This window comes from Cygnus atratus, chromosome 1 (genome assembly GCF_013377495.2).
Source record: "Cygnus atratus isolate AKBS03 ecotype Queensland, Australia chromosome 1, CAtr_DNAZoo_HiC_assembly, whole genome shotgun sequence".
NCBI lineage: Eukaryota > Metazoa > Chordata > Aves > Anseriformes > Anatidae > Cygnus > Cygnus atratus.
The window spans coordinates 79,723,998-79,742,653 of record NC_066362.1 but is presented as its reverse complement, the minus strand read 5'-3'; the positions used below and the strand labels follow the sequence as shown (position 1 = coordinate 79,742,653).

The following is an 18,656-nucleotide window of genomic DNA, read 5'->3' as shown; positions in this document are numbered from 1 at the left end:
GCCAGGCCTTTTTTTTTTTTTCCAGCTGAGGGGAAGCTTTTAAAGTAAATGCAAAGCTGCTAGGAGAAAATACGCTATTGACTTTTGATACCAGTGTTCAGCATCCTATAAGATTAAGTGATTTTGCTGGCTGGATTCATGGAAGAGCTACCAATGGATACGTTAAGCAAATATTAATTTGCTCAATAAAATCTAATGGAGGCATGGGCAGGGACCTGGGGAGAACACTTATTTTTCCACATAATGACCTATCAAATAATTTCTACAAGTCAATGCACTAATTTTCATCCGTTCCCCTCTGGTATACCTAATTAGCATAATGGAAAATGTCACAGACATTTCGATATTTTAAATCCTTCTTCAATCTTTTTCTTATCTTCAGTTCCCTGAAATTTGGGAACTTTATTTAATCATTTTTGAGGGGTAAACAGCATCTAATCACTGTTTATTTTAATTTGCACAGTCTGCAGTTTGTGATCTGGTTTGTCTGCAAATAGACTATCATTTTCCCCTGAAAAGGGTATGGTATACAAATAGAAAAACAACAGCAAAAAGAGGTGTTGCAAAACATGTCTTTCTGTTATAAAACACCCTTCCATTGTAGAGGATATCATCAGAAAAGTCAGGCAGCTCTTATGATAAACTAGTCAGAGCTTCTCCGTGTCTAAGGACAAACTTTGAGCCAAAACTAACAGCAGTCATCCTGCTAAACAATCATTCTGGGTGCTATTCATCTCATGTCTTCCTTTGGACAATTTAGACTGCTCAGAGATCTCTATCCCTGCTGTGAGAAATTCTGGCTCATTACATTTTACTTCAAGTCCTATTCAAAATAGAATTTCAGTCCAGCATGATGCAATGGCTTTGTACTGACCCTTTTGCTCAAGTAAATCTCTTCAAATTCCTCCATGCATTTTCATTTTTAGCTTCCATTCAACCTTAGACTACCCAGACCATGTAAGCTGTGCAAGGGCAAATGGAGTCACTGAGTAACAAAAAGGGAGCTCAGTATGTTGCCCAGTTTACTCTCCTGCCTTATACACCTGTATTCTTCCCTCTCTGCTCAGAAGAAGCCACAGCAGCTCCCAAGAGGACAGTCTGTGCTTACTGCTTTGCTCAATGGTGATAAGTGGAGCCCAGGATCTGATTCATTTCACCTGTTCTCAGCTGGTCCCAGTCCCTTCAGAATCAGGATACTCTACTGGGAATGAAATAAACTACCAAAGTGGGGATGAATATAACCACTCTGCTAGCTTATCTTACTTCTTGCACAGATAGTCAAAGAAAATTCTCTCCTACTTTCCCAGAAGGCAAGATAGTAAATTTTAGCTTTTGGGATTTTCTGTGTAAAACAACAACAACAAAACCCCCTCTCACTTCTGTATAAAGAATGAGTATTTGCATACATGATTCAGTAACTCTTAAAAGTGTAACAAAGAAGTAAAAAAAAAAGAAAGGACATCACAACCTCCCTACCTCAGGGATTTTTCCTATTTACACATTATTTACACATATAGAACATCTGACCACTAACCAAGCTATTAATATAACTTTATTGCCCACTGAAACATGGCCTAAACCTTGTACTTCGCCAGTCAAAAGCAATAAAAAAGATACAGCTTGTTCTTCCTAACTCAAATAGGGCAATCTACTGAAATGGCATTTTTAACTGGCTTAAAAATGACTCTGTAAAAGACTCTGGTAGTTAGCATGGCCTGCTATTCGTGGTCTGCATGGAGGTGGGGAGTGAGGAGAGCAGGGTGGGCTTTGAGCAAGGTTCCTGCCTTGAAGCTTCAGAGCAAGCACACTAATTTTAACAGCAAAAAATAACTAGAAACTTAAAGCTGTGTGAAATAACGAGTCAGTCGTACTTAACACTCCCCCAGGTCAACAAACTTCACTCGTGGAAGTAAACGCCAAGCAGCCCTGTTATAAATGCCCCTGGCTGGCACCAGCCTCGGCCTCCGCAGCCCAAGCCGACGGTGACACACAGCAGGCAGTGCGGCCAGGGACCTGACCCAAGGACACCCAGTGCAGGGCAGAGAGCCAGGGGCCACTGCCATTACAGCAGGGTGCAGGGCTCCACAAGGTGGGGGCCCATTTCTGCAAGCCATCCTTGGGAAGAGGCAGGTCACATAGGAAGTCTGAGCAAAAAAAAAGGTGATTTCACCTGGCAAAAATAAAAATGCATCGTGCTGGTGAAGAAAGTTTGTGAGGAAAGAAGTAAGAAGGCAATTTAAGAAAGGTTGTTAGTAGCACTAACAATATCTTTTCTGCAGCCGAGTTTTGCAAAATGTACAAGGGGGGATGGGAGGGGATACAACTCCTCTTTCTTTGAATTCTCGTTTACCACTGCAGAACTTGGATCCTTGCAATCAGTGTTTGGAGCCTGTGACTGGGGATATAGATTTTTTTCTAGCCCTTTTTCTTAACTTGGAAAGGAGATAAAACAACCGACTGCTCAAGTGTTCCTGCTCAGGTCAGTGAGTGACAGCATCCAGCACCCTGTGCGGTGGGAACTTTTACTGGAGATACTGAAAATGTACATTTTAAACAGCACCATTGCTGCCCAGTTGCTGCACAGCACTCTCACCCCCAGTGAGAAAAGGCTCCAAGTGCTCTTCTGGCAACCTGGCCAAGTCTGGGAGCATGCATACAGGTATTGGCAATAATTATGTAATTAAGACTTTATTATTTATATGACATTTAATTAAAAGTGACTTTCAGTGGCACACAAAACCATGAAAAGAAAATGACTTTAAAAGAAGGTTAAGGATGTGTGACAAACTCAGAGGAGCTATGAAAATGACAGCTAAGGACTTGGCGTGATGTGCACCTCTACTGCACTGTTATCCTTTTTTATCCTTCACTTACACACAGGCAGAAACTCTGAGGGACAAGCTTGGAAATCCACCCTCCACAAAACAGTGACCACAATGAAGGGGAGTGTTATGTGAGCAAAGACTGGTTAAACACTGCGTAAGCACTGCAGGCTTTGGTCTTTAATCCCTTAAATAATAACATCTTTTCTCTCCTGAACCATCCTCCTCCTTGCATACAAATTCTGGTGTTTTAAACATGAATTGCCTTGTTTCAATTAAAGTCCTTTCTGTACTTCCTTATACACCATGCTATTATTAATGCTGGGTGTTATCCTGGCCCTGACCTTGCAGGGCTCAGTTGGATTTCTCTTGTGAGAGAAATCACTCACATGTGTTGGTCTGCAGGAGGGGCTTTAAGAGAAGATGAAAATTCGTGTGCCAAAAGGTGAGCCAAGAAGAATGAAGTGCCTGAGGAGTCAGTTTTGCAGGGAGACCTGAGCCCATCCTGCACACATGGAGTGGAACAGGCTGCTTGGCCAGCGTCCCCTCCCAGAAGAGGCAGGGGTCTCCTCTGTGTGGCTATCAGGGGTATTCCCCCATTAGCAGAGAAGCAGCAGCAAGGACCCCCACTGCCTCATCATACTGTACAAAGACCACAGGTGGAACAGCGCAGGGAGCCACAGCATGTCCGACGGCCTTGCTGTCCTCTTCTGCACGGCTGAGAAGCAGCTGCAGCTGCCGATGGCCAGCCCTGCAGTGCAATGGGAAGGATGACACTTTCATCAGAGCCTCTGTGACTCGGCTGTCGTACCACAGCCATACGAGATCCCTTGCAAGTGTCATTACGGTGGCATCAAGAGACTCCTTGCCTGTCTTGCACTTCATTCAGGCACAATGTGGGAGCTGGTCCTGCTCCCATGGGAGTCACCGTGAATGAAATGCAGCTGCTGCATTCCTTGCTAAGGAGAGGCACATTTTGAGCGGAAGATATTCCCTCAGATGACCTTCCAAAGGGAAACAGGATTAAAAAGTAACCTCTAAGTCACGGTTAAATCTGACCGTCTCGAAAGCTCGTTTGGTTTTTTGAAGAGTAAGCAAACTTTAGAAAACCCTTGTACAAGTTTTACTGCAGTCCTGCAGCCTTATCCTTGACAACAGGTAATGACCAACAATAAGCTAATTTTAAGAAACTTGGAGGGGAGGGAGGGAGGAGAGGGAGTTAGTTTTTATTACTTTTAAATGAGTGTTTGATACATCATGTTGGTTCCTCTGATTAATGTTCACAGCAAACTCAGCCATTGGAGTTGTAATGTTTCTGCAAGCTTCCCTACAGCAAAGCTTAGCCATTAATTCAGTGGCATATGTCAGCTCGGCAGAGCAAGGTCACTCTTCTCTTTCAAGGGGAACCTTTTTAGAAATAATAAAACTGACAGAAAGTTCTTTTTTGCATGCTTTATGTCACCTGAGGTTGAGTGCTGCAGTTAATATCACAGAGCTTATAAACATTCCCATCTTCAGCAGTCTCCAACCCCACTGGGCTCTTGGAACCTAAACTTTTTTTTTTTTTTAAAGTAATATAGTGACAGCTTTATGTGGGGCAGATATACTGTATGTAATCCTAAATGAGTAAAAAATGAGTAAAAAATGAACAAATCTTTTCTTAGGCTCTTTAGAGGAGAAATTTTGGAAGTCACTAAGAGACTGCTGATACTGCAGTATGGATTTAGGATGTTAGTGCTTAGAGGAAAAAAAATAAAGACTTTGATAATTTGTCTCCATGGATTCTTGTACCTTTGGCTAAAGGGTGGTGGGGGGGATGATTTTAAATGTTACCGGTCCACCTTATTCCCATTTCACTGTTAACTAATACTGCAGGCTGGAAATCTGTGTAGACATGTAATGTAAAGGAGAACACAAAGTTAATTGATGTATTTATGGAATCATTTTGAACTTGCAAGTAAATAGAAATGTGTTAGTCATCTGTTATGACAACTAATTGCAACTGGAACTTACTTATCGGGATACAAATATTACAAAGCATGATAAACAAACTAACTACTGGAGAATAAGATCCAAACAATAGGTCAATTTCCCCCCTTCATTATCTTCCTTCAGACATCCTGACTGCACTTGATTAATGAATCCATAGTGAGATTAGCTGAAATTGCCTTAATGGAGATGCACTGCAGTGGAGAAGCAAAATTCAGTGTGGTATCTATCATCAGTCATTGTGAATTTTAGTGTTTCATCAAATCTATATGTCCATTTATTTACATTATTTTTATCTTGGAGAACAATAAAAATCAAACAAAAGACTATACTCATTACAGTGGGTTAACTTTTGACTCCTTTAAAATGATGACCAGTGTCACCATGCTTTTTTCCTTCATATATCCTCCCTTGTCAGAAAGCTGAGCTCCAATGTTGGCTTATTGCCATCAACTGGCCAAAGTTATCTTCATCGTCCAGTTGAAGAAAACATACTTTGCATTTCATTGCAGCCTTGCAAACTTCAAAACCCAGACATGCTTGCTTGCAAAAAATATGCATGGGAATCCTAAATGTTTGTCAGAAATTTGAGTATAAATAAATAAATAAAATGAGCTTCTTGTTTTGGACGAGTACATAAGCTGAAATAAGGTTTCCAATTCAGAGTTTCCTATTGATTTAGAACTGTCTAAGAATACCTCTTAGTGTACACAATATGGTATGTGAGATTCTGGGCTTTCTTTGTAGCATAAGTCCTATCACTGCAATCCTGGGGTGAAGGGGCGGGGAGAGAATAAATATAGTTCTCTGAAGGCAAGATAGCATCCTGATTCTGTTCAGGTCATTTTTATATCAGAAAGGAACAAATAACAATCAACAGCTCAGTGCGGGTACTGAATATGGCAAATGGTACCCATCTAGTATCATCAATTCCCCTTTCTCTGTTTGATTATCTCTGTGGCAGTGGGGTTACTGTGACCACAACTCAGTGGAAGACTGAGATTTCATTTCATGAAAAACAAATTCACTAGACATTTGGATTGTGTTTTCTTTCAGATGCCTGACAAAATTGAGGCTAAGCCCTTGCAACCTCCACGAAAATTGTGCATAACTGAGAGACACCAATGAGATGATGCTATCAAGGAACAGGTAGCAATGAAAGCTTTGAGGAGTTATATGAAGCCTCAAAACAAGACCATACTCCAAATCCTTCTCAAATCTGGCCTATGGCTGCAAAGGAGGTTGCATTATCTACAAGATTCTAAACTTTCATGAATAGCAGGAACATGTCTACTTCTCCCATTCCTTCAGATACTATCCAAAATCCCAAACACATAGTTTTCAAGCATTTTTTTCCAGGTAGACACAATGACCCAGAGACTCTCACTAATCAAACAAATATAAGCTCTATCAGAGAGACAGGAAGAAAATCATGGAAGTACCCCAACAGGCTATATCAGAAGAGCTTTGCCATGTACTTGTGGTTAGAGCTGGATGACTGCTGTACCATCATCATCTATTACATGCACTCACTACACAAGCTTTGAGCTTTTCATCCATCAGTGAACCAAGTCCCCTTTTCAGTTCTGTGAAGCACTTTTTAGACTTAACATATGATCTTTAAAAGGAGGCAGACAGAAAGAGGAATGAGAGAAATACAGTTCATCTGTGGAGAATGAAAGCAATTCATGAGTGGTAATGCTCAACATCAACTTTGCTCAGGTGAAGGCAGCAGAAAGTCAAGCTTTGTAAACTCATTCAGCTGCCTCGGTTACTTTGTCATCTGTTCTTTATACATCTGCATTTGGCTGTGCTGTTGCTAAGTGAAGCTGATTTCTTTATCTTGTTACTGCAGGCTGACTGACAAAGCTCCATCTTGATCTTAAACGTAATGGCAGAGGGAAAACATGAAATTACACCATAGCTTTTCCATGCTTTCTAGTTGAATGGCAGTCCTACAGAGCTTCTATTTTTCCTGAAGAAGCCACCAGAAACCCTACAGAAAATCTTAAACCCAAGTACTCAAGTATTTCACTAGCCCCAAGTATCACTTACCTTTCAACATGCCTGAAAGAACAGCAAACTTACCACACATTCTGAATGAGGTCAACATGACCAAGAAGAGGAACTCACTACTTCCTACAATTCTCAGTAAAAAACAAGGACAGACATGTCAGGTTACCTGGTTGTTCTTGTGAAGATGATAAAAGAGATGAAGGTATAAAAGGTATAAGAAAAGAACTAAAACTCCATCCATAAGACATAATGGCACAAAACATTAGATGGATCACAAAATCTATGTCCCAGAGAAGGGCTTTCTTTTTGGCCTAAATGCTGGATGATGGCTAGGAATGACAGACCTTTTGCAGCTGATGTTCAGCATACCAGAAAGATGCCAGTAGATGTTAAGACTGGCAACTAAGAAGCCTAAAGTCTGTGTACAAGTGAAATCACCATCCAGCTTTCTGTGTATCCTTAGAATAAACATGCAAAGATATATTGGAAAAAAAGTGGCAGTATGATGCATAATACATCCAGTCAAAGAAGCAGCTTTATGGAAGTAGTTCAACATCTCCAAATTTCTCTTAGGGCTGGAATTTCAGCCTCAAGTTTGGAAAGAAGAAAAAAAGTAAGATGATGCTCTTCCGCTGTGTAAACGAAATAAGATATAAACACCTAGAAAGGTAAGAGCATGCAAATACAGGAAAGATTTCCCTTGGGAAAAAGATAGGTGGTCATTCATCATCCTCTGGAATATTAACACACATGCACACAGACTCCTTCATCTGATGTATGAAACAAAGTTTTCCACTACAATGGATTAAAGGACTTGCTAAATATTCAGAGCATATATAATCTGTAGCCTGTTGCCAAGCAGAAAAATGTCTAGAGCAAAACCACAGACATTGCTAATTTGTAGAAATGAGTGAAACTGCTTCTAACAACTGAAGTAATTCTGCTGTCTCTGTTACAAGCTTTCAGAAGATAAAGCTTACAGGATATTGTGAGTACAGAGGCCCAGAAGACTTCTCTTCGTTTCCTGGTGTGGGTTTTGCCAGGGATTTCAGCCCAACAAAGCAAGAGGTTCATTCTTCTGGCTAAAGTGCTTGTAGCCACCCATAAATTGCTTATACCTGCCAGCGACAGCTTTATAAATTCAGTCTGGATTTATATATAATACAGGTTACTAGAAGGATATTGAAACCTCCAAAGAACTTTAGGCCACATCCTCTGTCCTGCCCCTACACAGTTACTGTTTTTTACAAACAACGACCTGGCCAGTGTTTGATTTAAGAGTATTTTGGGTTTTCTTGAAACACAGTATTGAAGTAAGTTGAATGCTTTATAAAGCTAGTTAAAGAATTAGAAGGCAACTAATGCTGATTTATATCACCTTGGTATTTGTGCTCCAGTACTTATCAGAGAGTACAGTTATAACTGTTGTGGTTGATAATCAGATTTCCAGAAATGGCTGGAGAATGTAGTTCAGACATGTTTCTTGAAATGTCCTTCCTTGCTTAGAAAAACAAAGAAATAATTGCACTGGTTTTGTTTGTTTGTCTGTTTGTTTAACTTTAAGCAAAATTCACATTAATGTGAAAATATTTCCTTCAGGAAATTTGCTCTCATGTGTTTTAGAATATCTTGTTATCTAAGGGCTTAAGCCTGGGTAGCGAAAGTAAATCAAGTAAGGGAATAAATAAGAAATGGCCTGAATTTTGAACATTTTATTTTATTTTATCCTTTTTTTTTTTTTTAAATGCAAGCTAGTCAAGAGTTGTGTGAGTCCTTAATGATCCTTTGTATTGATCTGAGAATCAAAATGTGGAGTCTGGATATCCTACTCAGCCTCATGGCAAAGGGGAGGAGAAAGATAGTTGTTCCTTCAAAACAAAGACCCTGGACCTTTACTTACTCTCTGGTGAGAAAACAAAATTCCAGAAATTTCAAAATCTTATTTTGAAAGAGGTATGCTATCATGTAAGTCAGGAAACAGTCTGAAAAAACAAACAAACAAACAAACAAAAATCTTTATGGGCCTGCTGTAAACCAGAGGAAAAAGAAAATTTTGGCTGATAATCAATATTTAGAAACAAGATGTTGGTATGAAAAAGGAAGAAAAATAACAGAGGTAAGGGGAGCAGTAATATGATCGCAGAACTTTCCACTCACACAAGAAAAATACCCCAGGGTTAACTCTAACCTTGTTCCAGCTTTTTACGAAGTCTGAGGGAGACAGGAAACACCTTCTGACGTGTAACCTGCAATCCCTTTTTTCCCCGTCTGAACATACATGGTTATTACTAGTATAATTTTTTCTTTCTCTGAACCCTTCGTTGATAAAGGCCCACAGGTATTTCCACTACGAACCAGATTCTCAAAACTACTTCCCAGATGTCATCTGTTTCTGCTTATTTAACAGAGTTCAAATGGATTTTGACAAACAGTGTTTCTTCAAGAGGCAATGGAGTAGAGACCTTTAATGACAGAACTATGTGTCATCTTTGCCTACAAGCATAAATTTGCACAGCGGGCAGTATGGTGAAAACAGCTTATCATCAACTCATCACCTCTCATCATTGTTAGAATTAAATGCAAATGGAAATGAACATCACTTCAGTCATGGCTGTGAAAATTAGCATCTGTGACATTAGCAGTGGCTCATTTATTATACACTCAAAATTTCAGGGAGAAAGAAAGAATTTAAAACTTGCTATTTTCAGAACTCTACCAGTCTTTACCTTTGAAATAAAATTAAACCCCTCAGCTTTCCCCACTCAAGGATAAATCTTAGTTAATATTCATTAGCATTGCACAATCTCTTCACTGCAGATCTTGTCCCACAGATGATCTAATTGTCTTGAATTATTTTTGGTATTTAGGTTTCCTGTACTTATTTTCTATTTTATTTTCTTCAGTAAATATTCTGCATTAGCGAATACTGCACAAGCCACTGTCTAAGAAAATTGCAGCACCAAAAAACTTGTTTGTAATATCTGTCTGCACTACAGGCTTCAAACACAGGCAAGTGATAAACTTTACACAGATGACAAATCCCATAGAAATCAATAGGATCACAGCTAATTTGCTCATTTATATGTTTTTCAGGATAAGTATCAGCCCTTCTGTGAAGAATATATACAGAAGAGAAATCCCGGACTCATTAAATCTATGATAAAAATGTGCATTGATTTCTGTGCAGGCAGGGTTTCAAATAATGCTTATAAAAAGGAAAATTAATGATATAAAATACTACTAGGAGACAAAGTTGTGCAGTAAAATATTTCCCTCCATTGGATTTGCCACTATTTTATTATAGCCCTGAAAATAAATAATAGTTTATCCCCTTAGTAAGTGAATATTGATTTAATTAGAAGCTTGGACATATTTTTGCCTAAACAAAATACACAGACATTGACCCTGAATTGTCTTACACCAGAAGTAAGCCAAGTTCCACACATAGAGTATGTTTGGAAGCAGAAAAAGGAAACAAAAATGTCTCAAACCTTTAGCATAAACATAGATCATCTGTCATGTAAAATAATGACACAAGACTTTCCAGAAAGTAAAGCCAGGAAAAAAATGGCACAAAGTCATGTTTGCTTCAGCTTGAAGTAAAGCCAAGAATCATCAGGCAGTTCTCAAGTTTGCTATGTCTGTAGGAATTTGAGAGAAACATAAGAATAGCTTCTGCACAGCACATTACATTGTGTGAAGTGAGCAGCACAGTGCAGGGACATTTTACTGATTAGTTTGCAACTTCCATTGTCATTTACACCTGGTCAAAACTATAAAACGCCAAAAAGTGGAAAGGGGAGTAGCTGAAAAAATGCTGTAATAGTGTGTTTTTTTTTTTTTTAATTTAATTTTATTTTATTTCTTGTATGGTACTGCATGAAGCACATAAAAAAGAAGACTAGAGCCTGTATAATTTCTTCAAATGATTTTCTTACCATTTTTTAAAATCTACTTTGTGCCACTCCCCAGATACACAGAGATCTGTAATGCCTCCATAAGGGCCAAAGAGGATAAAACCCAGGCGATTTCAGGGGTCTTTGGTTTATCCTCTAAGTCAACTGCCCTCCTCCTCCCAGCTCTCCAAGCGGTGGTGGGACAGAGTACACCACCTCATGGCTGAAGCACATCTGGTAAAAGCATTCACTCCTGCTCCTTGCTACAACACTCTGCTGCTCTGCACCTGCCCCTCCAGCAATGCAGGGGACCAGCTCTGGCTGCAGTGAGCTGCCGGGGCCAAGGCAGACTCTGGCGATCAGTGCCACAAACACGATCATGCTATGTGCAAGTCCTAGTTTGTTTGACCTCACCTGCCCACAAATAATACTGAGCTGTGGATCAGAACAGCTGCACCACGTAAACCGAGTCATGTCCAGGCTGACAGAAAAGTGAAGGGGACAGGCGAGTTCTGAAAGGATGCGCTGAGAGTGCTCTTCATGGGAAGTGCTCATGCTGTACTGTGATAGAAAGTCATTTAAGGACCTGGACAGATGGACAGGTTGGATTAGAAAGAGGACAGGCTTGAAACAGAGAGCTTAACCCCTCAATAAGTTTGAATTTCTTCAATATTAGGCAGTGTATTTTTATTCCTTAGGACTGTTCCTTTACAATTCAACTGCCTAGGTTCTCAGCTGCTGTACAAGGTGTAAACGTATAAATCCACAGCAGTATGTGCAGCTACAATGATAAACATTAGCAAATGATCAGAATCCTTTCATTATCTGTTTTGAAAATATTTATCTCCCCATGTTCTCTGGGATAACACCAGGTTTAGATTTTTTTTTTTTTTGCTCAAAAATGAATGTTTATTACATTCATTATTTACTTTACGTACAAATCATATAGTAGTTACATACATATCCACGCATATACAAAAGCTGCCAGATATGCAAAAAAGTTATTAAGCATGTCTGCAGTGCTATAGTAATCCTTGCTGTATAAGGAAAAGCTGCAACACTAGTATTTCATGGCAATGGACAAATATCAACCTTTGGATAGAAGACACTGAGAGCTGCAAGATGATATTTCTTATCTTTGTAGCACCTAGCACATTTGCAGAATTCTCTAAAATGCCACAACAATAAATTAAATGTATTACAAACAGAGAATTGGCAGTTAGATAAGTGAAAATCTGTATTAGTCCTCCACTGGCCACTGACCTGCCCACTGCTACTAGTGGCTCTATAGAGGGACAGTGAATTGCCAAGGGAAAGGTTTTAACACCAACTGTGCACGGTATTTCTTCATCTTTATCAAAATGCATAACCACATACTCTTCATGGACATTGGGTAATTTCACATTAGAGTGTAATAAAAACAAAAGGATTAAAAAGAAAATCAAGGTGAAACACTTGAATTGACGCACAAAAGTTCATACAAATAAGATAAAGACATATAAAGGTCACAATGGGTAAGACTGAGTTGCCTAAACAGATGTTTTGGTTGTCCTGTTTGTGGGTCTAAGGTGGCAAACCACATTTTCACTTAACACTCCTATGGCTTTCCCATAAGTCTTGTGTCATATGTGTCAGCCCCATGTGTCTGCTCTGGAGACACTAGGACATCTGAGACAGCCACCTAAAGTTGAGGAAAGGTAGCCCAAGACCTCCACAGTGACAATGACATCCTTCCCTGTGAGTATAACGTGATGTCAAATATTGCCTATGCAGAGCGGTGGTAGCCAGGAAGACATCTAGAGTAGTCACTTATGAAATTCTGTAACTTCTGTCGGGAGGTGAACACCTGCATCCCATGTTACCCAATTCTGTATTGAGCAAGTTAGGTATTTGCATTGCTTACACAGTGCATGTTTCGAAACATGCTACATCAAATGAAAATTTCTATTCTGTGTGAAGGAGGTGGCGGAAGCTGTCTTCTCCCACAACCTTTTTGTGAATAGCATATTCAGCAAAAGATTCTCATAGTGGAAGGTTTACACAGTTCTTTGCAAAAGTGGGACTATAGTAGGTGAACTGTTTCAAAGTATGCTATTAAGGCAGAAAGAGATCCTGAGTTACTTCGCAAAGACTTTCCAATTTTTGGTAAACATTTAAAATAAGACTAAGTCAGCCCAGCAATGTCAGGAGGTTTGACAATCAGTCAAGTGTTTAGACTCTCTTTATCTCTGCTTTACACACGCAGTGAATCCATATATATATATATAATGTTCACAGACTTTCATGTGTATATATACATATATATATATATTTTTGGACTCACATAGATTCAGAGATTTGAGAAGCCACAGTGACAGGATTTTAATAGCATGGAGTACATTCATGAATGAATAACCAACTGTGTGGAAAAAAAAATCAGACCATTTGTTAAGAAAAGTATTATTCTGGAAGTAGAGAGTGACCAAAAGTGAATTTTGCAAATAATGAATGGACAGGGTCTCATGATCCTCTCTTACTTATAGTGTAATTCAATATTAACTATACTCCTTCCCTGCCTTTAAAAAACAGTATGATGATGGAACAGAAGCAAATAGACACCATATAAACAAATGAAATGCTTAAAAAATATACAAATCCATGGAAAAATGACTTCAAAATTGTTTAAAATCCATGGAACATAACATTAATTGTTAATGAATCAGAGACTAAAGCTGCAAATGTGATATATGAAAGCCAATGCCATGTAAAACCAGAAGACGTTCCTTCTGAAAAACTGTCTTCAATAAGCTTTTGGGATACAGAAGTCACAACATGAGGTGTGTTTCCAAACAATGAGAAGATGGGTCTGTAAACTAAGAGACACTGAATTACTGAAATCAGAGGTATACTAAAAGGGTTTTCTAGTCTCTTATTTAAATTTTAAGCACTGAAAAATTGATATGGAAGTGCTCACATCTAGCAGCATCCATTTCTCTTAAGGCACAACACAATTTGAAAGGTTATTCTACACACAGTCCAGGGACTTAAAGTAAATTTGTAGGGCAGGACATACCCTTATGCATCTTCCAAAACTCACACTTTCTTTCTTGCAATTCCAGATTGCAGAAAGTGTCCAGTGTAGCAACTTAGCAATTTATTCAGAGTATTTCTTTCAAGCTGAAAGTATAATCATTCCCAGAAAAGTGAAGACGACAAACACTGATTGCCAAGTACCATCTCCTCCTCTAGTTATGATAATGCAAAAGCAAATTTATTAAAACAAGGAACAAATATAGTTCTTCTAATCCCTCACTACTTCTCACACTCTTTCTTGGGACATCATCTATTTATTACAAGTGCAAGGGAGAAAGGAAGCTTTTGTGAGAGTCTCTGATAAAAGCCTAGTGCAGAACATACACAGATAGACAACATCCAGTACCAGGACCCTTCAACACAGCTACAGCAGCTTCAGAATTATGATTTCTTGGATCAGATCATTACATTTATAATGAGAGTACATAAAAATAAATTCTTGAAATTATACTACAGAGGGACTTGCTGAGGAAATCCTGAATTACTTGAGGTTTTGGTTTTCAGCTCCACATTTTCTGTAGAGGCTGCAAAATCTTAAGGGCTACTCCACAGAATTACAACCAGTCCTAGGCCTTTCAAGTACCTAAATACTCCTTTTAAAACTTGTTAAGAATTCCTGTCATAATTCATTGACAATAACAGTTAAACATTCTTACCTTTGGTTTTTGGCTTTTCTCCTTATCAGACACATTGGATGGCTTTCTCTTCAACATTTTAAATTCAGGTTTATCCAACTGAGTTGCAACTGCTACTGGCTTGCAACTAAACTAAGCACAAAAAAGTGTATACCACACAAGGGCACATCAGTTAATGCAGTTCCTTATTCTGTCAGGATGTGACCACGCAGCTGCTTTGCAGAATGGGTGAGCAAGCTGAGATGGTAGTTTGGGGAGGGAGTGAGGAAGGAGGGGAGGAAGTGACAGGGGAGAGAGAAGTGCACTAACGGGATGAGTTGAAAATGAGGACAGGGTGCAGAGTAAGAAATTCTTTAAAACTTCTATGTTAACATCAGGCCTCAATAAGACATTGTACAACCTCAAGAAATCATTCTCTTTTCCTCTCTCATTTTTCCCACTCAACCTTGTGGCACTAACTGCACCCTTCATTTCAGCTTGTGCTGAGACTTGAATGTGAAGAAGGTGTGCTGCTCTTCTGAGCACCAAGAGATATTTTTTCCCAGCAGATCTGCACTGCACTGTGGCACACGGTCAAGCTGCTCCCTAATGTCTCCCTTTCTCTCTTAGCTATACAGTCATGCAATAAATGCAAGAAGATTAACGGCTAGTGTTTGGGAGAGAAGGAAGAATTTCTAAAGCCATTTTCTTGTTTCGCACGGTAGAATATTTTTTTTGCCTTTCATCACAGAATTTGGACACCTGAAATAGCACTTTTCAGTCTTCCACTGTTGTTGATTCGGTGGCAAAATAGAAGGGAGCACAACCAAGTCTAACAGAAGGCTTACAACAAAGAGTCAGGGGAGAATGACAAATTAAAGTTCTTTTTACCCCCTTTAAAAACAACTCAGAGGCTAAATGAAAGTGGTGGTACCAAGATAGCTTAGAATTTCTGCTTATTTTTGTTTGATATAATTTGCCAAAGTCAAACACACACAAATCTGGACTATCCTAAAAAAAAAACTTATTTGTTGTGAATCATAAAACATAAAATCTGAAACCATGAAAAAAAAAATCAGCTTTTTGCTGAAAGATGGATGAAAATTCTCAATTACAAACTTAAAATCTTTGGGCTGCCCAGAGAACTTTAGTGAAATCCTACCATTAATACAAATTAATAAAGAAATCTATTTTTAAGTGAATTGCAGAACTGACAAAATGAAGAAAAAAACTTTGGTTAAAATATTTTTTCTTCAACATTTTGTTGACATTTTTCCAAAATGAAAAAAGAAAGCTTTCAAAAATATCCAATTTAAACAACTTTTTCTCATAAGATTTGCACCAGTAAAACCTCTTTACAAAAAAAACAAGTTTGTGAAAATCTCTTGCACCAAATAACAATTCACAAGTCATTGTGAATCCAAATGCTGAGTGCACACACCCTAGTAAAGCCCAGTCTTTTCTTTCTGAATGTCATCATTTTAATAGTAGATCTGGGTGAACACAAACTTCAAGAGAAGCTAAAACAAGAACCACCTGAACTGAACAACAGAAGAACTGATAGTCGAAAGCTGATAAGAGACACACAGGTCTGATTTTTTAGAATTTTCTTTCCCAGCCCCAAGCACACTTCTAATTTTTTGAAGCATAAATGAGGAGACAATGCTGGATAGGCAGGCAGTCTCTTTGTTTAATTGCTCTGTTCATCCTCTATCACATGAATACTGCAAGGAGGGAAAATACACTATTCATCAGATGAATTCCCATTTCAGTTTGCTATTTGGACTTCTAGTTGAATATATAAGAAAAGTTTTGAAGGCCTTAGATTCTGATGGATTTGCAACTGAATGGACTGAGACTGATGGGTAAGTTATTATATGCTAATGGTAAAATGAGGTTTTCCTTTTCAGAGCTTCTAAGAACTGGGTGGTTAAGAAAGAGAGGAGGAACTGGGCTTAAGATACAGAGATTATGCCAAATATAAAGCAAGATTTTTCTTCAGGTTATTGGGTTGCAGTGAAATACGTGTTGAACCTCAGCCTATTAACCAAGATGTTTCACTTCACATTTTAATCAGAACTACTCTCATTTAGAATAGAGCTGAATTTTATTATCAATAATAAGATATCTCTCAGAGTTCATCATCATTATTATTAATTAAATATGGATTAATATTAATAATAACAATGACAAACTCGGAGGGATATGTTATTCATAATTATTAATAATTAAAATCATTATTTGCTATTAATAATATTGATGAACTATAAGGTATATGTTTCTTCCATATATCTGTTACCAACATCCAAAAAGTCCATTTTAATTTTTAACCTTGAGGAGGTTTTACCATGGATATTTAATCAACCTTAGCAATTCAGTAGAGCCATATGTTGTTACAGTAGTTGTATGTATGTTTTACAGTGATTAAACCCGATTATTTATCTACATAGATATACATTGCAGTATATTGCTTTTCTTTTTAATCTGATCCAAACCGGAGGATTAAATAAGACTGTGCTGATAATTAGACTGTGATTTCCTGTCTCAGGCCACTGTTAAAATCTTCATGATTAATAAAATGAGAACTCATCCAAAGAATAATATATGAGCTTCCTTTCTGTAGAATATTTATTGTTAAACAGGAAGAAAGAGGCCATTTCAAGAGATATAGTACCCACCCATATCTATTTCCTTTCCTCATCCACATATCAGAAAAATTATAGCAGCTTGAAAGCTGACCTGATTAGGTTCTTGCCCTTGGAAGGTTGACCCACACTAGTTTTAAAAAGTAACAAAGTGAAGAAAATCAAACATATATAACAGTAAATTCACTTAATCCAGTTAACCAATACATTTAAAAGAGGGCTCTTCTGTATTAAAAATTAATAATAAGCCTGGTGCTTATATCCTCTGTATTTCAAGCTAATTTTTCAAGGGGGAATGAATACCTATGTAAAATTAAAATAAAAATTCTCATATTTAATTTTCTGTTGGACATGATTGCAGGTAACCTATTCCATTTCCTTGTTGGTTTTTGGAACTGATCCAAGCCACAGTGAAATCAATAGATTTTTTTCAGATTAATTTTATGAGGCTTAGATTGGACTCCATCCTGAAATATCTAGGCAATGCCACTCTTCTCTCTCTAAAGTCCAATGGGGAAAAAGGTTTTCCACTTAAAAATAATTAAGATGGCCCCATGAGAATGATTCCCAATGTCATTATATTTATAAAAAGCAATATACATTATAGCTTATTATCGTTATTCAGTTTTAATGAGTGGACTATGATGAAAGATCCTGGATACTCAAGTGCTTTATGTGTCACCCTCCCACACAGTATCAAGTGTCACAACAGTATCAAGCACCACACTCCTCAGTGACTCCGTCCAGTTACCTTGCCTGAAAAGAAGACACTACTTCAAGTCTAAACTGCAAGTATAAACTCATACTTTCTGTATCTGACTATTTTTTATAAATCTACAAAGTAGAGTTAAAATTAGAATTAAGGGTTTGGCATAGTGGTCACGTGTCAAAAAGCAAATAAAATGAGATATTTTTCATATTAGCAACTCATTTTTTACTGCCTGTCAGACAAATCTGGCCCAAGTTTAACTGAAGACTCAGAGATACCTGGGGTCTGTACATTGCTTTCCCTTATGCTAAGTGATCCCAAAGTGTGTTAATCTATTTTAATTAAATTAAGACTTGTATATTTCACAAGAAAAGAAAGGTGCCTTCAGCCTCTGCTTTTATGTCCATGCCTCTCCCTGTATGATCTAGCTTGCTTAGGTATTGCACAAATCTCAGAACAGGAAGTGGAGCTGAGTAAATAATTTGCCATGAATAATTTACTTAACAATTTTAGTCTTTATTTCCTCAAGGAATGCTCATGACCTGAAAACAATTTCCTCAAATGTACTAATTACTGGTCAGAATATAGCTAGATACTTCCCTCTCCTGGTCTAATCTGTGCAAGGGCCAGCTACAGTGCTGTCACTGCTACTTGTCAGCATAAGTAATATGCTTATGCTATAAGCATAAACTATATATAAACTATGATGGCAAAGAGGCTACAGAAATTAAAGGAAGAAGAGTGAAAAAGTGAGATCTCTCTCCGACTGGAGTGAGGATCCCTCTCCCTTTAACAAAAGAAGCCAGATGTTGTTGGCTGGGCTGTCTTTATAAGTATTTAAACTAAACACTGACTTCTTATTTTAACTCTGAAGACTGAAGCTCTGCTTTTTC

The 18,656-nt window shown here is 38.1% G+C and overlaps 1 protein-coding gene across 1 annotated transcript in view; it reads right to left on the bottom strand.

The window, feature by feature from the left end:
* The window catches only part of SAMSN1 (SAM domain, SH3 domain and nuclear localization signals 1), a 34,755-nt gene extending 20,247 nt beyond the window's left edge, over positions 1-14,508 (bottom strand). Inside the window, exon 1 of the mRNA XM_035540636.1 lies at positions 14,452-14,508. Within this exon, the coding sequence (XP_035396529.1) occupies positions 14,452-14,508 (57 nt within the window). The remainder of the gene's footprint in view (positions 1-14,451) is intronic.
* Between the last annotated feature and the right edge of the window lie 4,148 nt (positions 14,509-18,656).